This window comes from Oncorhynchus gorbuscha, unplaced genomic scaffold (genome assembly GCF_021184085.1).
Source record: "Oncorhynchus gorbuscha isolate QuinsamMale2020 ecotype Even-year unplaced genomic scaffold, OgorEven_v1.0 Un_scaffold_46:::fragment_2:::debris, whole genome shotgun sequence".
In the NCBI taxonomy this organism is placed as follows: domain Eukaryota; kingdom Metazoa; phylum Chordata; class Actinopteri; order Salmoniformes; family Salmonidae; genus Oncorhynchus; species Oncorhynchus gorbuscha.
The window spans coordinates 94,686-112,802 of record NW_025745297.1 but is presented as its reverse complement, the minus strand read 5'-3'; the positions used below and the strand labels follow the sequence as shown (position 1 = coordinate 112,802).

Genomic DNA, 18,117 nt, shown 5'->3' with positions numbered 1-18,117 from the left:
GATTTGGAAAGGCACACACCTGTCTATATAAGGTCTCACGGTTGACAGTGCATGTCAGAGCAAAAACCAAGCCAAGAGGTTGGAGGAATTGTCCGTAGAGCTCCAAGACAGGTTTATATCGAGTCACAGATCTGGGGAAGGGTACCAAAACATTTCTGCAACATTGAAGGTTCCCAAGAACACAGTGGCCTCCATCATTGTTGAATGGAAGAAAATTGGAACCACCAATACTCTTCCTAGAGCTGACCGCCAGGCCAAACTGAGCAATCGGGGGAGAAGGGTCTTGGTCAGGGAGGTGACAAAGAACACGATGGTCACTCTGAGAGGCCTCTAAAGTTCCTCTGTGGAGATTGGAGAAACTTCCGGAAGGATAACCATCTCTGCACTACTCTGGCAATCAGGCCGTTATGGTGGAGTGACCAGATGGAAGCCACTCCTCAGTAAATACCAAGCATCACGTCTGGAGGAAACCTGGCACCATCCCTATGGTGAAGCATGGTGGGGGCTGCATCAGGCAGGGACTGGGAGACTAGTCAGGATTGAGGCAAAGGCAAATGGAGCAAAGTACAGAGAGATCCTTGATGAAAACCTGCTCCAGAGTGCTCAGGACCTCAGACTGGGGCGGAGGTTCACCTTCCAATAGGACAATGACCCTAAGCACACAGTCAAGACAATGCAAGAGTGGTTTCGAGACAATTCTCTGAATGTCCTTGAGTGGCCCAGATGGAGCCCGGACTTGAACTCAATCTAACATCTCTGGAGAGACCTGAAAATAGCTGTACATCAATGCTTCCCATCCAACCTGCCAGAGCTTGAGAGGATCTGCAGAGAATAATGGGAGAAACTCCCCAAATACAGGTGTGCTAAGCTTGTAGCGTCATACCCAAGAAGACTTGAGGCTGTAATCACTGCCAAAGGTGCTTCAAAGTACTGAGTAAAAGGGTCTGAATACTTATGTAAATGTTTATTTCTGTTGTTTTATTTTCAATTAATTTGCAAATATTTCTAAAAATCAGTTTTTGCTTTGTCATTATGGGGTATTGTGTGGTGATTGTAATCAATTTTAGAATAAGGCTGTAATCTAACAAAATGTGGGAAAAGTCAAAAGGTTCTGAATACTTCCTTAGGCACTATTACATTACATTTACCTCAACTATCCTCTACCCCAGCACATTGACCCCCTGTACATACTGCAGCCTCGTTTTTGTTATGTTATTGTAACTTTTTTTAACTTTCGTTTATTTCGGAAATGATTTCTTAACTCTATTTTTCTTAAAACTGCATTGTTGGTTAAGGGTTTGTAAGTAAGCATTTCACGGTGAGGTCTGCACCTGTTTGTTTTTTTGCCCCTGTGCCAGAATAATTTTGATTTGATTAATATAAGGAATTTTAAATTATTTATACTTTTACTTTTGATACTTAATTAAGTATTTTTTAGCAATTCAAAACACTTTTAGACTTTTACTCAAGCAGTATTTTACTGTCTGACTTTCACTTTTACTTGAGCAACTTTCTATTTGAAGGTATCTACACTTTATCTCATGTATGACAATTGGATACTTTTACCACCACTGATCATGATTGATCGTACATTCCAGCTCAGTAGCCAGCGGCACGTGCTTAAACGATTGTTTGAGGACCGCCATGATATCATAGAAGAAGAAGAAGAAGACAAAGAAGAAGAAGACAAAGAAGAGGAAGAAAGGACGACTGGGTGAAATTACCACGCATGCGCATTGTGAGAGGTATTCAAAAAATACTTCCTGGTCAACAAAGGCACTCTGTTTACATTTTATTGATGCTAAACTACATTTGATTTCGAGGCGTCGGCATCTATGCTTTTCTACAGCCTATTTCTTCTACACTTCCAATTAACAATCCTGTAAGCGTTTTCTCTAGTAATGGCAAATTCCGTTGCTTTTCACACTCAGCTAGCCTCCATCATGGAGGTTTTGGCTAACGCGGCCGTGGCTGAAATCTGCGAGCTTGTTGACAATGGCTATGCCGTGCTGCATGTGGAGATATCTCGAGGCCAGAAGGAGAATGAAACTTTGAGGAGAAAACTACGGCTGATGGAGATGAAAGTGTCTAGTGCGAGAGAGGGAATGGGAAACTCCGTCCTTCCGCACAGTCGCTTTCGAGCTCACCTTGGCATGGAATCCAAAAGGACATCAAACAGTACGTTACATTTACTGGTTATAAACAATTCATTTACATTAATTGGTTAGAGCATTAATAACGTATAGTGTGTCTGGATGCATGCTTATTCCCCTCTACTCGTTTTAGGCGAGGTACGATGTCGGGGAGCAATTGATTCCAAGTTGGTAACCAGCATGTTTAGGCACAGAGAGTCCTCGGGTGACACTGGACAAACGACAACACCGAGAAAGGTAAGCTTTACGTTTGCCTCGGTGTGCCTCATTTCCCCACAATATTTCAAAAAGGCCGCCTCTAATTATTTCACAATGGTTATCAACACCACCTCGGTCTGAAAGCAAACATGACCTAGCCTACCTAGGCTTAGTGGTCATCTTGCAGTAAAGCTATGTTGTTTTACCTGTTTACTGTGCTGTTAGTGCTCTTGTTGTATCTTTTCAGTTTTCTTTGACTGTGTACCATGTGCACGGTAAGTGGATTATTCCCAGTTATATCTGGCATCCCAACTGATTTTACACAGACTGCAGGGTTGGAAGAGAGAAACCCCAAATCCCCTACCATCAAAGAGGAGATGTGGGAAGAATCCTGGGAGAATCATGACCAATGGGGGAGACTGAGTGGTGGTGAGTAAAAATGGTAGACAAGCTTATGTGTTTTCATTATACCTTTTGGAAAAGTGTTTTCATACACACCTCATTACACTTTGATGCTTTCAGTTATGCCTTTCCCATACATATGAATGAATCAACCTTTCTATTGACCCAATAACTTGCCAAATGAATACTGTCATGTAAAGTGATTGCGACAATGTTAAACTACATACGGAATACAATTTAATACATTTATTTAAGTACAACTGAATTTGTCAGTTTGGGCTTTCATATAGACTACTGTATAGATGTATACCAATAACTCTCTGAAATGGCTCATATCCTTCAACTTTCATATAGACTATACTGTATAGATGTATACCAATAACTCTCTGAAATGGCTCATATCCTTCAACTTTCATATAGACTATACTGTATAGATGTATACCAATAACTCTCTGAAATGGCTCATATCCTTCAACTTTCATATAGACTATACTGTATAGATTTATACCAATAACTCTCTGAAATGGCTCATATCCTTCAACTTTCATATAGACTATACTGTATAGATGTATACCAATAACTCTCTGAAATGGCTCATATCCTTCAACTGATGTGATTGTTGATGATTACCTTCATGATGAGCATCCAGTTTTTATAGTGATTCACACACGGCCTTGTTGATTTTCTAGGAGCTTTACATCACAGTGCTGATGGAGGAGAAAGGCAATCCAACGTGGACACAGAGGCTGCTCAACCAATCAGCAAACAGGAGAACGCCAGCTCTTGTTTATGGGTGAGTGGTGAAACGGACAACAACCTCCTGCCAGGATCAAATAACCTGAGTGTGAACAAAAGATCTCGAAACCCAGGACTGGAAAATGGTGATGGAATACTTAAAAGTGTGGGCTTTGATTGTATGATGTTTGAGCCCCACAGACAACTTGGGACCCTTCGCACACAGGGTTCTGGGGCTGATCTTCCCGAGTGCTCTTACTCTCATGTGGATGTTGTCCCCACTCAATCGGAGTCAGAGAATGGATTCCCCTATGACATGAGCAAAGTGATTCCCTCCATAACTGAGCACAAAAAACCTGTTGCTTACCAGGACGGTAGACAGAGGGCGCCGTTGCCCTCAGAGCCTCACAGGACTGTAGGAAAAGGCATGGAAACAGGATCCAATGGTTTGGTCTCCCATGACAGTCATAACAATGATGGGAGTAACAATGGCGACGTCTCAGCAGGTAAGCTGTTAACTTGTAGTTTCTGCGGTAAGACTTTGACTTGTCTGAAGAATCTCAAGACACACCTGAGGGTTCACACCGGGGAGAAGCCGTTCAGCTGCGCGCAGTGCGGGAAGCGCTTCTCCGACTCCAGCAACCTCAAGCGACACCAGAGCGTTCACACGGGGGAGAGACGCTACGGCTGCAGCCACTGCGGCAAGCGCTTCGCACAGTCGGGCTCACTCAAAGTCCACATGAGCGTACACACGGGATGTAAGCAGTTCAGATGTATGCACTGTGGGAAGACTTTCATATCGGCCAATCACCTCTATAGACACATCAGTGTTCACGATGGATAAATACTTTTACCAACAACTTTTCAATGGGTGAGAGCATGCCTAAACGTGCTTCAGCCAAGCTTGAACAGAAAAGGGACTCGGGAGGTTGGAATTTATTGGGATGACTCATGTACTGGAGGCAGCTCTGCAGGGTAGTCAACCACAGTCATAAAATCAGCTCTTTAAACCAAACAACTTAAGACCAAAAAGCTAAAAAAAAAAAAAACATTTGTACAATATACGGTGCATTTGGAAAGTCTTCAGACCCCTAGACCTTTTCCACATTGTTACATTAGCCTTATTCTGAATTCGATTAAATTGCCCCCCCCCTCCCCTCAAGCTACACACACTACCCAATAATGACAAAGCATAAACAGGTTTAGACATTTTTGCAAGATGTAGAAACATCAAGGGGGATCAGTGGAGACATGATGCACCTGAGATCAATTTTGAATCTCATAGCAAAGGGTCTGAATAATTATGTAAATAAGCTAATTCTTATTTGCAAAAATGTCTAAAAATCTGTTCACCTTTGTCATTATGGGGTATTGTGTGTAAATTGAGGGACAATTTTAATTTAATCCATTTTAGAATAAGGCTGTCTCTTAACAAAATGTGAAAAAAGGAAGGGGTCAGAATACTTTCCCAATGCACTGTGTATAACCAATTTAGATTTTGCAGCTGGCCCGTCTAGTGGAAATCGCTCAACTGTGCCTCCAGGACAACAGTCATCCCAATAAACGTCAACCTGCAAAGGAATCGGGTGCTTGACTGACGGACTTTATAGTCCAAAAATGATTCCTTACATTGAAGTGTGTTTTTGTAACTATCGTTGTTAGTCACTCATCCTCTGACATGACAGTGCCTCATTTGAGGAAAATAGTGATAGTATGTAGATGTAAGTGGTATTGTCAAACAAATAACTTTCATGGTGCAAATTCTGTAATAGTGTATTAACCAGACAGTTATTATTTATTTTCCAATAATACGAGCATGGTGTAGTCATGATTAATAGGGTTCCTAAAAGAGCCAGTCAAAGTAAATGGATGGATGTTGCACAGGCTCACTGCTACACGAAGGCCTCTTACAGTCAATGAAATATTCACTGCCCTATCAATCTAAGTCTCTACTCCTCAGCTGGTGCAGAAAGTGGTCAGTGGTTTGAACATTGACGAGTCATTCATGATACATTTCACGGTCACGTTATAGACTCGCATTAGAAACAGAATATTTCCAGAGATCCTGAAAATATTGAATCTTAAAAATAAGGTCACATACTTGGACAACTATAAAAAATGACATTTAATAATGTTGTATACGCCAATTGAGTTGAACTATTTTACACATCTGTTAGAAAAGATGAACATTTCAGTGCAATATAGCTCATTAACTATTAAAGAATATAAAAACAGTACAACTGATTACATTTTCAGATACATCCAATATGAGTGCAAAAGATAAACATGCATTACAAAGAACCACACATTTTGCAAATGTGGAAACTAGTTGAGTATCAAAGCATTAGAAATTATGATTATTTTAAAAAAGTAACATTTCAAACTGGTTTATGTAAAGGTACTGTAAGTGACCAAATGTACACAATAGGAAATTGCTTAAATCTCAAGGTCTTGTAAAGTACATTCAGTATATGCCAGTAAATCATGAATATTACAAAGAAATAACAGCCATGTTGTCTTCATATACTGTAGTATGTACATTAGCTTTTGTTTACAATAAACTAGCAATAAAATGGTGTCTACTGGCAACTTTTTTTAAATATATTAATTTTGGCTTATTGATGAAGTATTGGTGATTTAACACTTTCTGGTCAGCATTGTAAAATCATTCAGATTTGGCACTTGGAGTGAATACATACAGCAATACTTCTCAAGTCACTTTCGTCTGGACACATAGTACATATATGGAGACAATTAGATACAGCTTTTCTAAAGGACCAACAACATGCAACGTCTTACAAAGAATGGCGAGTTGAGATGTACAAAAAGAAGAACTCATTATTAAAGTACAAATCCCCTACTTTTAGATTCTCAAAAAATCCTGCTGTAGTTTGAGGTCCAAACATGACTCATATTTCAACTTTATAAAGCTATACGATATGAACTTTATTCACTTGCTGTGCCCTGTTCCTTTTCCTGACAGAAAACACACTTTCCCTCAGCCTTCAATGCCATTACATACTCAACATTATCCCATTTAATGAGTCAAAGGGCGATTGTTTTATTCATTGCCGCCGTCATTATCCTCAACATTCACATTCTATTATTGTGATCCACTGATAAGTGGTTGTGGTTAACCACAAGAGGCAGCTAGTGGTATGAGTATTATGGAAATGACCACCTCCTCCCCATATCCCTTGAATAGAAACATTTCTATACGCGTTTCAGCACTACCATGAGGAGATAGGCTGTTATCTGATTCCGCAGTCTACTGCCTACTGATATGTAGGCCTGTTTTGTTTAGCAGGCACAGCATGCTATTAGCTAAGCCAGGCTAACGAAGGCACTTAGCATGTTGTATTTCCATTAGCTTCTATTCAGATTAAAAGTTGCAGCTGTCATTTTTGTGAGGAAAAAACAGGTCTCAGACTGCAAGCCACTTCTACTTTAATGGCCCTGCAATTGTATTCAAAATACTGGAAGCTAGAAAATAAGTAACACTGGACAGCCCTAAAAAACCCAAGATCAACTATCAACAATATCAATTCAGGTATTTGAAGAATATATTAAAAACATATATTAAAAACATGTGTGCATAATATATGATATGAATATATGATATGAATATTACCGACTTATTTTTATATTCAGGATTATGGGAAACATCTTAGACAAGCAAATGGCAGTGATCAGTGAGCAAAATAACTAGCAATGTCCGGAAGGCATATTATCCAATACAAGTTCCAAATACGCAATGCATCGTGGTTTACAAAAATACAGTTAAAATCATCTTCTCCTAATGCACATCTTTGTGGAGTTTCAAATTAAATTGCTTTTGATTATATTATATTATTATGTGTTTTTTTTGTATTTATTCCACTGATCTGTGCTCATTTTTGCATGACCAGTGTCACCCTATACCCGCTCAATTGAGCCCAATAGCCTGCTTTTATGACCAGATTAATGGAACTCGTGTTACATTATGTGCAAGTGCAATCTACACGCATTTATCTAATGAAATGTAAGAATCTATATGACTCTTTTTCTTGTGGTCCACATCCACCCTTTTCATTATCATAGATTCATTTCATGAGTAAACAGATATTGTGTGTGTGTGTGTGTGTGTGTGTGTGTGTGTGTGTGTGTGTGTGTGTGTGTGTGTGTGTGTGTGTGTGTGTGTGTGTGTGTGTGTGTGTGTGTGTGTGTGTGTGTGTGTGTGTGTGTGTGCACAGCTTTCATCTACTCATTCTTTGATGTAATATCCTGGAACAAAAATGAAGAACAAAGTTATTGACCACGTTAATGTAAAACATGTGGTTGCCTGAGGTCAAAATAAATGTAATTTCATATTTGAGAATATGAGACTCACCTCGGTCTTCGCTTTTCTCCACTTGCCCATGGGCCCAGATTGTGAGACAACTGGAGAAAAGGCAATGTATTAAATGAATGGTCCATTTTTTTGAAACACCATTGAAATTTGCTTCAAAAGCCACACTGAACACACTAGAGGTATACTTACACAGATATATCATTATCAATATAAAGGTGGTGAATGCCGTTGTCAGTCCCCACAACAGACACCTGAAAAATAATGAAATAGTTTACGTTAGCAGGTATTCTATACAAGAGAGCATCATTCCTATAGACCAGCAGGCTAGTGTTCCTATAGACCAACATGCTAATGTTCCTATAGACCAGCAGGCTAATGTCATTATCAAATCATTTCACACTGAATGAGATGCATACTGTTTTCTTTCCTAAAATCTGTGGTCCTTCTGTAGCTCAGTTGGTAGAGCATGGCGCTTGTAACGCCAGGGTAGTGGGTTCGATCCCCGGGACCACCCATACGTAGAATGTATGCACACATGACTGTAAGTCGCTTTGGATAAAAGCGTCTGCTAAATGGCATATATATTATATTTATATATTAAAATGTCCAAATAGTTTGTTGGTTATTTCAATATTTGGTTTAAAAGGTAAATGCCACCCCCATACACCTTTATACTGATGGCTTACCTTGAAAATATGGCAGAGAAGATAAAGACCATGAGAATTATGAAGAGAGCTTTCGCCATGGGAAAATCTGAAATGCATAAATATTTTAACAAAACTGACAAAAACCCAATGGAACCTCCTCTCCTGTCTTCATCTAGTACTTTTGAGACGAGAGGGGGAGCTAGATCTATAATGATATACACAACAGTTAAACATTTGAATACACAGAAGAGTGTAGATAATGAGATAACGATGGACTGCAGCTCACCTGCTGGCTGGGGTTTAGGGGGACAGCAGCTATTGGAGAGGAAGGCTGAGGGGGGCGGGACATCCAGAAGGCCACCCAGGGATTGGCCGAAATGCTCCTGGTGGACGCAGGTCTCCGTGATGATCTCCTCCTGCACCATGGGCTCGTGAGCCAACTTCGTGGGCATGGTCTCACTGTCATCTGGAATGGCAAAGGAGACACGACTACAGCTGAGGAAGGTTGTTAGTTTCACGCATCTATTCAAAGTTGGTGTGGTTTACCCTCGAAGCAGGATGATAATATGAGATACCATGTGAGCTTTGACAGCGCTCATATTTTATACATGCGGTGCCTTCGAAAGTATTCAGACCACTTCACTTTATCCACATTTTGTTACATTAGCCTTATTCTAAAATTGATTAAATTATTTTGTCCTCATCAATCTACACACACACCCTTTAATGACAAAGCAAAAACAGGTTTATAAATTGTTACTAAATTATGAAAAGTAAAAACACATTTACAAAGTATTCATACCCTTTTTACTCAGTACTTTGTTGAAGCACCTTCGGCAGCGTTTACAGCATTGAGTCTTAGGTATGACGCTACAAGCTTGGCACACCTGTATTTGGGGAGGTTCTCCCATTCTTCTATGCAGATCCTCTCAAGCTCTGTCAGGTTGCTGCACAGCTATTTTCAGGTCTCTCCAGACATGTTTGATCGGGTTCAAGTCCGAGCTCTGGCTGGGACACTTAAGGACCTTCAGAGACTTGTCCCGAAGCCACTCCTGCGTTGTCTGGCTGTGTGTTTAGGGTCATGGTCCTGTTGGAAGTTGACCCTTTGGCCCAGAGCTCTCTGGAGCAGGTTTTCATCAAGGATCTCTCTGTACTTTGCTCCATTCATCTTTCCCTCGATCCTGACTATTCTCCCAGTCCCTGCCGCTGAAAAACATCCCCACACTTCGTGATTCTTCCACCACTCTTCACCGTAGGGAGAGTGCCAAGTTTCCTCCAGATGTGACGCTTGGCATTCAAGGCAAATAATTCAATCTTGGTTTCATCAGACCAGAGAATCTTGTTTCTCAATAATACATTTGCAATACAACTGTTCGCTTTGTCATTATGAGTTATTGTATGTAGATTGCTGAGGATTAAAAAAATTTTTTTTTTAAATCCATTTTAGAATAAGGCTGTAACGTAACAAAATGTGGAAAAAGTCAAGTGGACTGAATACTTTCCGAAGGCACTGTATAAGACAGCAGCCACTTGATAAGAGCCTTGCTTAATAGGACAACAACAATACCCTTTACATAAACATGGCCAAAATTACATGAAATAAGTGCAACATTGCTTAAGTGTCACAACAGTTGGCCATCCCACGTGTCTCCCACTCAGACATAGCATAGCAGGCCTTACCATAAGTGAAGCTGCAGCTGGTGTCCAAATCGGTGGTGCTATGCTCCATCCAGGAGGACTCTGCAAGAGGTGGGTGACGCACCCCTCCGAACACTTTCTCATCCAGCCATGACTGACACGTCTCAGTCATGTCACTAAACAGACTAGCTAGAGACCGGCGGGCCTTCCGCCTGCGTCTGAAGATTCTGAAGAAACACAAGTCGTACTTTTTATCAGGACAATGTCAACAAATGTGTAAAATAATAATAATAATAATAATAATAATATATGCCATTTAGCAGACGCTTTTATCCAAAGCGACTTACAGTCATGTGTGCATACATTCTACGTATGGGTGGTCCTGGGGATCGAACCCACTACCCTGGCGATACAAGCGCCATGCTCTACCAACTGAGCTACAGAAGAGACTAATGTTCTTCATAGTATTCCTAATGTCTTTCTTTGTACTGCATCTGTGATCACAGTAATAATCAATAATGTTGTCAAGATACTTAGTATGACAGACTCAAAAAAACAAGTCCTAACTAAATCTACCTTATGTTTCATGTACTTATTTCATGTCATTTGTCATGTTAGCGTAGTGACTTGTAAAGGGTATCGTTATTGTCCCTTTGCGCAAGGTTCTTATCAATTGGCTGCTGTCCTATATGTATTGAATATGAGAGCTGCCAAAGCTCCCGTGATATCTCATATTATCCCTCTCCTTCCGACCATGACACCAAAGCTCCCGTGGTATCTCATATTATCCCTCTCCTTCCGACCATGACACCAAAGCTCCCGTGATATCTCATATTATCCCTCTCCTTCCGACCATGACACCAAAGCTCCCCTCATATTATCCCTCTCCTTCCGACCATGACACCACAGCTCCCGTGGTATCTCATATTATCCCTCTCCTTCCGACCATGACACCAAAGCTCCCCTCATATTATCCCTCTCCTTCCGACCATGACACCAAAGCTCCCGTGGTATCTCATATTATCCCTCTCCTTCCGACCATGACACCAAAGCTCCCGTGATATCTCATATTATCCCTCTCCTTCCGACCATGACACCAAAGCTCCCGTGGTATCTCATATTATCCCTCTCCTTCCGACCATGACACCAAAGCTCCCGTGATATCTCATATTATCCCTCTCCTTCCGACCATGACACCAAAGCTCCCGTGATATCTCATATTATCCCTCTCCTTCCGACCATGACACCAAAGCTCCCGTGATATCTCATATTATCCCTAGCCTTCCGACCATGACACCAAAGCTCCCCTCATATTATCCCTCTCCTTCCGACCATGACACCAAAGCTCCCCTCATATTATCCCTCTCCTTCCGACCATGACACCAAAGCTGTGGTATCTCATATTATCCCTCTCCTTCCACCATGACACCAAAGCTCCCGTGATATCTCATATTATCCCTCTCCTTCCGACCATGACACCAAAGCTCCCCTCATATTATCCCTCTCCTTCCGACCATGACACCAAAGCTCCCCTCATATTATCCCTCTCCTTCCGACCATGACACCAAAGCTCCCGTGGTATCTCATATTATCCCTCTCCTTCCGACCATGACACCAAAGCTCCCGTGATATCTCATATTATCCCTCTCCTTCCGACCATGACACCAAACCGTGATATCTCATATTAGACCATGACACCAAAGCTCCCGTGATATCTCATATTATCCCTCTCCTTCCGACCATGACACCAAAGCTCCCGTGATATCTCATATTATCCCTCTCCTTCCGACCATGACACCAAAGCTCCCGTGGTATCTCATATTATCCCTCTCCTTCCGACCATGACACCAAAGCTCCCGTGATATCACGCATGACTGTAAGTCGCTTTGGATAAAAGCGTCTGCTAAATGGCATATATTATTATTATTATTATATTATATCTCATATTATCCCTCTCCTTCCGACCATGACACCAAAGCTCCCGTGGTTTCTCATATTATCCTCTCCTTCCTCATGACACCAAATTATCTCATATTATCTCTCCTTCCGACCATGACACCAAAGCTCCCGTGGTTTCTCATATTATCCCTCTCCTTCCGACCATGACACCAAAGCTCCCGTGATATCTCATATTATCCCTCTCCTTCCGACCATGACACCAAAGCTCCCATGGTATCTCATATTATCCCTCTCCTTCCGACCATGACACCAAAGCTCCCGTGGTTTCTCATATTATCCCTCTCCTTCCGACCATGACACCAAAGCTCCCATGGTATCTCATATTATCCCTCTCCTTCCGACCATGACACCAAAGCTCCCGTGATATCTCATATTATCCCTCTCCTTCCGACCATGACACCAAAGCTCCTGTGGTATCTCATATTATCCCTCTCCTTCCGACCATGACACCAAAGCTCCCCTCATATTATCCCTCTCCTTCCGACCATGACACCACAGCTCCCGTGGTATCTCATATTATCGACCATGACACCAAAGTGGTTTGTTTTTGAAGTTATAGAGCACACAATGTTGGTTTGGATAATATTTTCTACTAAATGGCAAATATTACAATATTTGACCAAAAGCAGGTTCTAAAAGGACCATTGGGTATCGTGATACTGTATTGTCAAAGTAGTAATAATTAGACAGTGGGGTAAGTTCGAAAGCCCACAAAACCAGTGGCTTAACCATGCCATGTGAAAATTCATCTCTGAACAAATCTCTATTACATAATTCCACCAATAAATTATTTCGCGTATCATAGGCTTTCAAATAAAATGACAGCATGATTATGCAATCAAATGTCTTTTAACCAAATGCCTGCAAGGCATTGATGTTTTTAATTTTAAGAGCAAAATGGCACTGACTAGAATCTCTTAGCAATGCAAACGGTTGACTTGACTTACGACCTACAATTTACAGGACCAACCAGCCTCACATTTTCCGTGCAGCTCTCAAATAGGCTAATCCATGACCTCATCCCTATAAACAGGGCTTGTGTTTGAACACAGACCTGCATGGTTATCCACCCCCAAATAGAAATCTGAACCCATTGTCAAGAGCTGCATAACGACGGGGAGAACATTTCCGACCATGACACCAAAGTGGTTTGCTACAGTTCAAAGTGGTTTGCTACAGTTCACCAAAGTGGTTTGCTACAGCTCACCAAAGTAGTTTGCTACAGCTCACCAAAGTAGTTTGCTACAGCTCACCAAAGTAGTTTGCTACAGCTCACCAAAGTAGTTTGCTACAGTTCACCAAAGTAGTTTGCTACAGTTCACCAAAGTAGTTTGCTACAGTTCACCAAAGTAGTTTGCTACAGTCATTTTTCAATTATATTCACTGTTATTTAATACCCATAGTAGTTCTACATTTGAAACTATATACACCTCAGAGTTGAGCTTTCATAGTTATTCATGAATGCTAGCTAAACGGTGTCTTAGTGACTGACATTCAACCAGACCTAGGTCAAATACTGAGGTATCCTTGATTTAGCTCAACGTTTGCACTTCGGGGACTAGTCTGTTGGTTCCATTGCATCTGACAAACCAAGTATTTGCACAGAGGAAAATATTTGACATAATAGTTCTCTCGGTTCTGGATTCAACGTGGCATGTCTCTTTGGAACATCTCACCTGACTAGATTCTCTTTGTAGGACAGTTTGATTTTGGAGGGGGTGAGAGAGACATTGCCCTCGTCATCCCAGGTGTAGCTGTCCTCAGTCAGAACGTAGTAGCCGTTGTTGAGGAGGCGGGGGCTCCGGCGGCAGGAGCTGGGGGAGCCCGTCACGGGGTTCACAGAGTAACACTCGTATGATGAATCTGGAGATGACAGGAGGGACAGGCCCAGGCTACAGAGGACACAAAGAGAACCAAGACAGAGTTATAGATGTCAGAGTTATTCAATATCACTTTAAATATGTGTTTCAAAGCGCTGTCCAACTTTCCTTCTGGACGGGTACCGTTCAGCAGGCTTCCGCTCCAACCTAGCACACCTGATTTGACTAGTTCGATGTTCCCCAAGACCTTGATTAGTTGAAACAGGTGTGTAACAATGGGGTTGGAGCATAAGCCTGCATACTCAATAGCTCTCCAGGAGGGTCTGGTCACCCATTGCATACATAGTCAAAACAAATTGTGGGGTAATTGTAATTCTACTCGAAGGAACGCTACATTGCATCCATTTACCTTTGACTTGACTCGTTAGCCAATGTTGTTTCTCTCTTTCTCTTTATAGGTGAACCTGTTGATATACAAAAATATTGGCAGATTATGACTTCCAAGACTTCACAAGTTTGTTGGCTAGCTTAATTTATTAAAATCCATGTACCCGTGCGTCAATCTCACATAATACATTTAAAAATAGATCTGTGACGCTTGGCATTCAGGCCAAATAGTTCAATCTTGGTTTCATGAATCAAGAGAATCTTGTTTCTCGTGGTCTAAGAGACTTTAGGTTCCTTTTGGCAAACTCAAAGCGGGATGTCATGTGCCTTTTACTGAGGAGTGGCTTCCGTCTGGCCACTCTACCAAAAGGCCTGATAGGTGGAGTGCTGCAGAGATGGTTGTCCTTCTGGAAGGTTCTCCCATCTCCACAGAGGAACTCTGGATCTCTGTCAGGGTGACCATTGGGTTCTTGGTCACCTCCCTGACCAAGGCCCTTCCTTCTCCCCGATTAGCTCAGTTTGGCCGGGCGGCCAGCTGCTGTAGACATTTTTTGGTACCCTATCCAGATTTATGCCTTGACACAATCCTGTCTCGGAGCTCTACAGACAATTCCATCAACCTCATGGCTTGGTTTTTATTCTGACATGCACTGTCAACTGTGGGACCTTATATAGACAGCTGTGCGCCTCTCCAAATCATGTCCAATCAATTGAATTTACCACAGGTGGACCCCAATCAAGTTGGAGAAACATCAAGGATGATCAATGGAGACAGGATGCACCGGAGTTAAATTTCGAGTCTCATATCAAAGAGTCTGAATATTTATGTTATTATTTTTTTTTTAAATATGCAAAAAATGTTAACCTGTTTTCACCTTGTCATTATGGGGTATTGTGTGTAGATTGATAATGTTTTATTTAATCCATTTTAGAACAAGGATGTAACGTAATGAAATGTGGAAAAGGGGAAGGGGTCTGAATACTTTCTGAATGCACTGTATATTTCCTGAGCTTTTTTTAATATCTCCTAGATATAGGACGGACCTTTCAACCCTTGTTCTTTTCCCCCTATTTATGCATGTGTTATTCAGTGCATTTCTATTGGCTATAGTAGTAAATATTTTGGGGGCATACCTTATTTTGGGGGCATACCAAATCAAATAGATAAATGCTCCATGGAATGACCATAGTATAGCCAGCAGCATACCACCCTGCATCCCACTGCTGGCTTGCTTCTGATGCTAAGCAGGGTTGGTCCTGGTCGGTCCCTGGATGGAAGACCAGATGCTGCTGGCTTGCTTCTGATGCTAAGCAGGGTTGGTCCCTGGATGGAAGACCAGATGCTGCTGGCTTGCTTCTGATGCTAAGCAGGGTTGGTCCCTGGATGGAAGACCAGATGCTGCTGGCTTGCTTCTGATGCTAAGCAGGGTTGGTCCCTGGATGGAAGACCAGATGCTGCTGGCTTGCTTCTGAAGCTAAGCAGGGTCAGTCCTGGTCGGTCCTTGGATGGAAGACCAGATGCTGCTGGAAGAGGTGCTGAAGGGCCTCCAGTAGGCACCCTTTCCTCTGGTCGAAAAAAAAAATATCCCAATGCCCCAGGGCAGTGATTGGGGATATTGCCCTGTGTAGGGTGCTGTATTTCAGATGGGACGTTAAACGGGTGTCTTGACTCTCTGTGGTCACTAAAGATCCCATGGCACTTGTTGTAAGAGTAGGGGTGTTAACCCCGGTGTCCTGGCTAAATTCCCAATCTGACCATCACAGTCACCTAATCATCCCCATTCATCTCCCCTGTAACAATTCCCCAGGCTGTTGCTGTAAATGAGAACGTGTTCTCAGTCAACTTACCTGGTAAAATAGGGGTTAAAGAAATAAAGAAAACATCTTAAAACAATTCCATATGTTAACTTAGTATCCCCTCCAATGTCTTAAGACTTTTAAAAACCGATATGAGCCAAACATTTATTCTACTGTAAAAATGTACTATGTGTAAATAGGATCATTTTGGAGTTGTGTGAGACTTAAGGTCGTGACTGCATCACAATGTAAATTCAGGTTGGGTTTGTTTCAAACTTGCCCACAGCTGGCAGCTGAAAAGCCATCATCAATTCGGAGTGCATGAGCATGCGACCCAATCGTAATGCATGCGGAAAATTTGGGTTGACTTTGGACATCACTATGGGATAGTCAGGGACCATCAGTAAATTACACAATGTACATGGGAAAAATGTTAATTCCAATAGCTCCAAATTTCCAAGACATAAAAGGTCAAACCAACTATAAATTGTAGGAATTCACGTACAAATATTTAAATAATTTAATGAGAACTAAAAAGGTGTACAACATGATACAGTGGTAGCAATAAATGGTTATAACATCTACACAAAAGACAAATGCCAATGGTGGTGCAGTCCAATTCATAACCACATTCCCGTAAAGGTGAGAGAGGATCTCAGGTTAAATACTGTTCACCAGCCTCACCTATAGCCCATTCTGGTGGGAAGCTGTTATAGACCACCAAGTGCTACCAGTCAGTATCTGGAGAACATGTGTGAAATGTTTGATAATGTACAGTACCAGTCAAAAATTTGGACACACCTACTCATTCAAGGGTTTATTTTTTACTATTTTCTACATTGTAAAATAATAGTGAAGACATCAAAACTATGGAATAACACATATGGCATCATGTAGTAACCAAACATGTTGTGGACACCCCTTCAAATGAGTGGAGGTTGATATTTCAACCACACCCGTTGCTGACAGGTATACAAAATCGAGGATTCGTCATGCAATCTCCATAGACAAACATGAGCAGAAAAATGGTTTGTCCTCTGTTGCAACACCCATTACCGAGTTCCAAACTGCCTCTGGAAGCAACGTCAACACCATAATTGTTAGTTGGGAGCTCCATGAAATAGGTTCCCATGGCCGAGCAACTGCACACAAGCCTAAGCTCACCATGCGCAATATCAAGAGTCGGCTGGAGTGGTATAAAACTCGAGGCCATTGTACTCTGGAGCAGTGGAAATGTGTTCTCTGGACTGAGAACCCAAACAAATCTGGGTATGGTGTATGACAGGAGAACGCTACCTGCCCGAATGCATAGTGCCAACTGTAAAGTTTGGTGGATGGGGAATAATGGTCTGGTGCTGTTTTTCATGGTTCAGGTTAGGCCCCTTAATTCCAGTGAAGGGAAATCTTAACGCTACAGCATACAATGACATTCTGGACGAATCTGTGTTTTCAACTGAGGCAACAATTTGTGGAAGGCCCTTTCCTGTTTCAGAATGACATTGCCCCCATGCATAAAGCAAGGTCCACACAGAAATGGTTTGTCGAGATCAGTGTGGAAGAACTTGACTGGCCTGCACAGAGCCCTGACCTCAACCACATCGACAAGCTTTAGGATGAATTGGAATCGCCCAATATCAGTGCCCGGCCTCACTAATGCGTGTGGCTGAATGGAAGCTAGCAAACTTAGGCATGACATGTCAGCAACAAATGGCGACCGTACACACCCAAGTATAACTGACCAAATTATGAAGAAAAGCATTGTAAATTGAGCATGGAATTGTTATCAACAATGACAAGCCACCTGGATCTGACAACTAGGATGGAAAATTACTGAGGATAATAGGGGATGATATTGCCACTCCTATTTGCTATGTCGTCAATCTAAGCCTACAAGAAAGTGTGGACCCTCAGGCCTGGAGGGAAGCAAAAGTCATTCCACTACCAAAGAACAGTAAAAAAACTTTTACTGGCTCATATAGCCGACCAATCAGCCTGTTACCAACCCTTAGTAAACTTTTTGAAAACATTGTTTGACCAGATACATTGCTATT

At 41.8% G+C, this 18,117-nt stretch overlaps 2 protein-coding genes across 4 annotated transcripts in view; one reads left to right on the top strand and one right to left on the bottom strand.

The window, feature by feature from the left end:
- Nucleotides 1-1,661: 1,661 nt before the first annotated feature.
- LOC124018268 (zinc finger protein 665-like) lies at nt 1,662-4,744 on the top strand. 2 transcript variants are annotated; one of them, XM_046333535.1, is made up of 5 exons: nt 1,662-1,745; nt 1,932-2,178; nt 2,287-2,390; nt 2,678-2,780; nt 3,443-4,744. In XM_046333535.1, the coding sequence occupies exons 2-5, from the start codon at nt 1,944-1,946 to the stop codon at nt 4,330-4,332; spliced, it is 1,332 nt and encodes a 443-aa protein (XP_046189491.1). In that variant the 5' UTR covers nt 1,662-1,745; nt 1,932-1,943; the 3' UTR covers nt 4,333-4,744. The 2 variants fall into 2 exon arrangements, with proteins under 2 accessions (XP_046189491.1, XP_046189490.1); XM_046333534.1 differs by lacking the exon at nt 1,662-1,745 and having other exon boundaries at nt 1,755-2,178.
- An 848-nt stretch (nt 4,745-5,592) lies between these two features.
- tmem71 (transmembrane protein 71) overlaps nt 5,593-18,117 on the bottom strand; it is a 28,388-nt gene continuing 15,863 nt past the window's right edge. For both annotated transcript variants that reach the window (XM_046333531.1, XM_046333532.1), the window contains exons 3-10: nt 14,292-14,346; nt 13,739-13,954; nt 10,146-10,330; nt 8,752-8,931; nt 8,505-8,571; nt 8,008-8,069; nt 7,858-7,907; nt 5,593-7,751 (exon numbers count right to left, since the gene is read on the bottom strand). In XM_046333531.1, coding sequence (XP_046189487.1) covers nt 7,728-7,751; nt 7,858-7,907; nt 8,008-8,069; nt 8,505-8,571; nt 8,752-8,931; nt 10,146-10,330; nt 13,739-13,954; nt 14,292-14,346 — 839 coding nt within the window. In that variant the 3' untranslated portion in view covers nt 5,593-7,727. The remainder of the gene's footprint in view (nt 7,752-7,857; nt 7,908-8,007; nt 8,070-8,504; nt 8,572-8,751; nt 8,932-10,145; nt 10,331-13,738; nt 13,955-14,291; nt 14,347-18,117) is intronic.

Bases quoted from the DNA above. Each gene is read 5' to 3' on its own strand.
- LOC124018268 (XM_046333534.1), top strand. From the start codon at position 1,902: ATGGCAAATTCCGTTGCTTTTCACACTCAGCTAGCCTCCATCATGGAG. The intron at 2,179-2,286 runs GTACGTTACATT...TACTCGTTTTAG, and splicing joins ATCCAAAAGGACATCAAACA to GCGAGGTACGATGTCGGGGA. The intron at 2,391-2,677 runs GTAAGCTTTACG...GATTTTACACAG, and splicing joins AAACGACAACACCGAGAAAG to ACTGCAGGGTTGGAAGAGAG.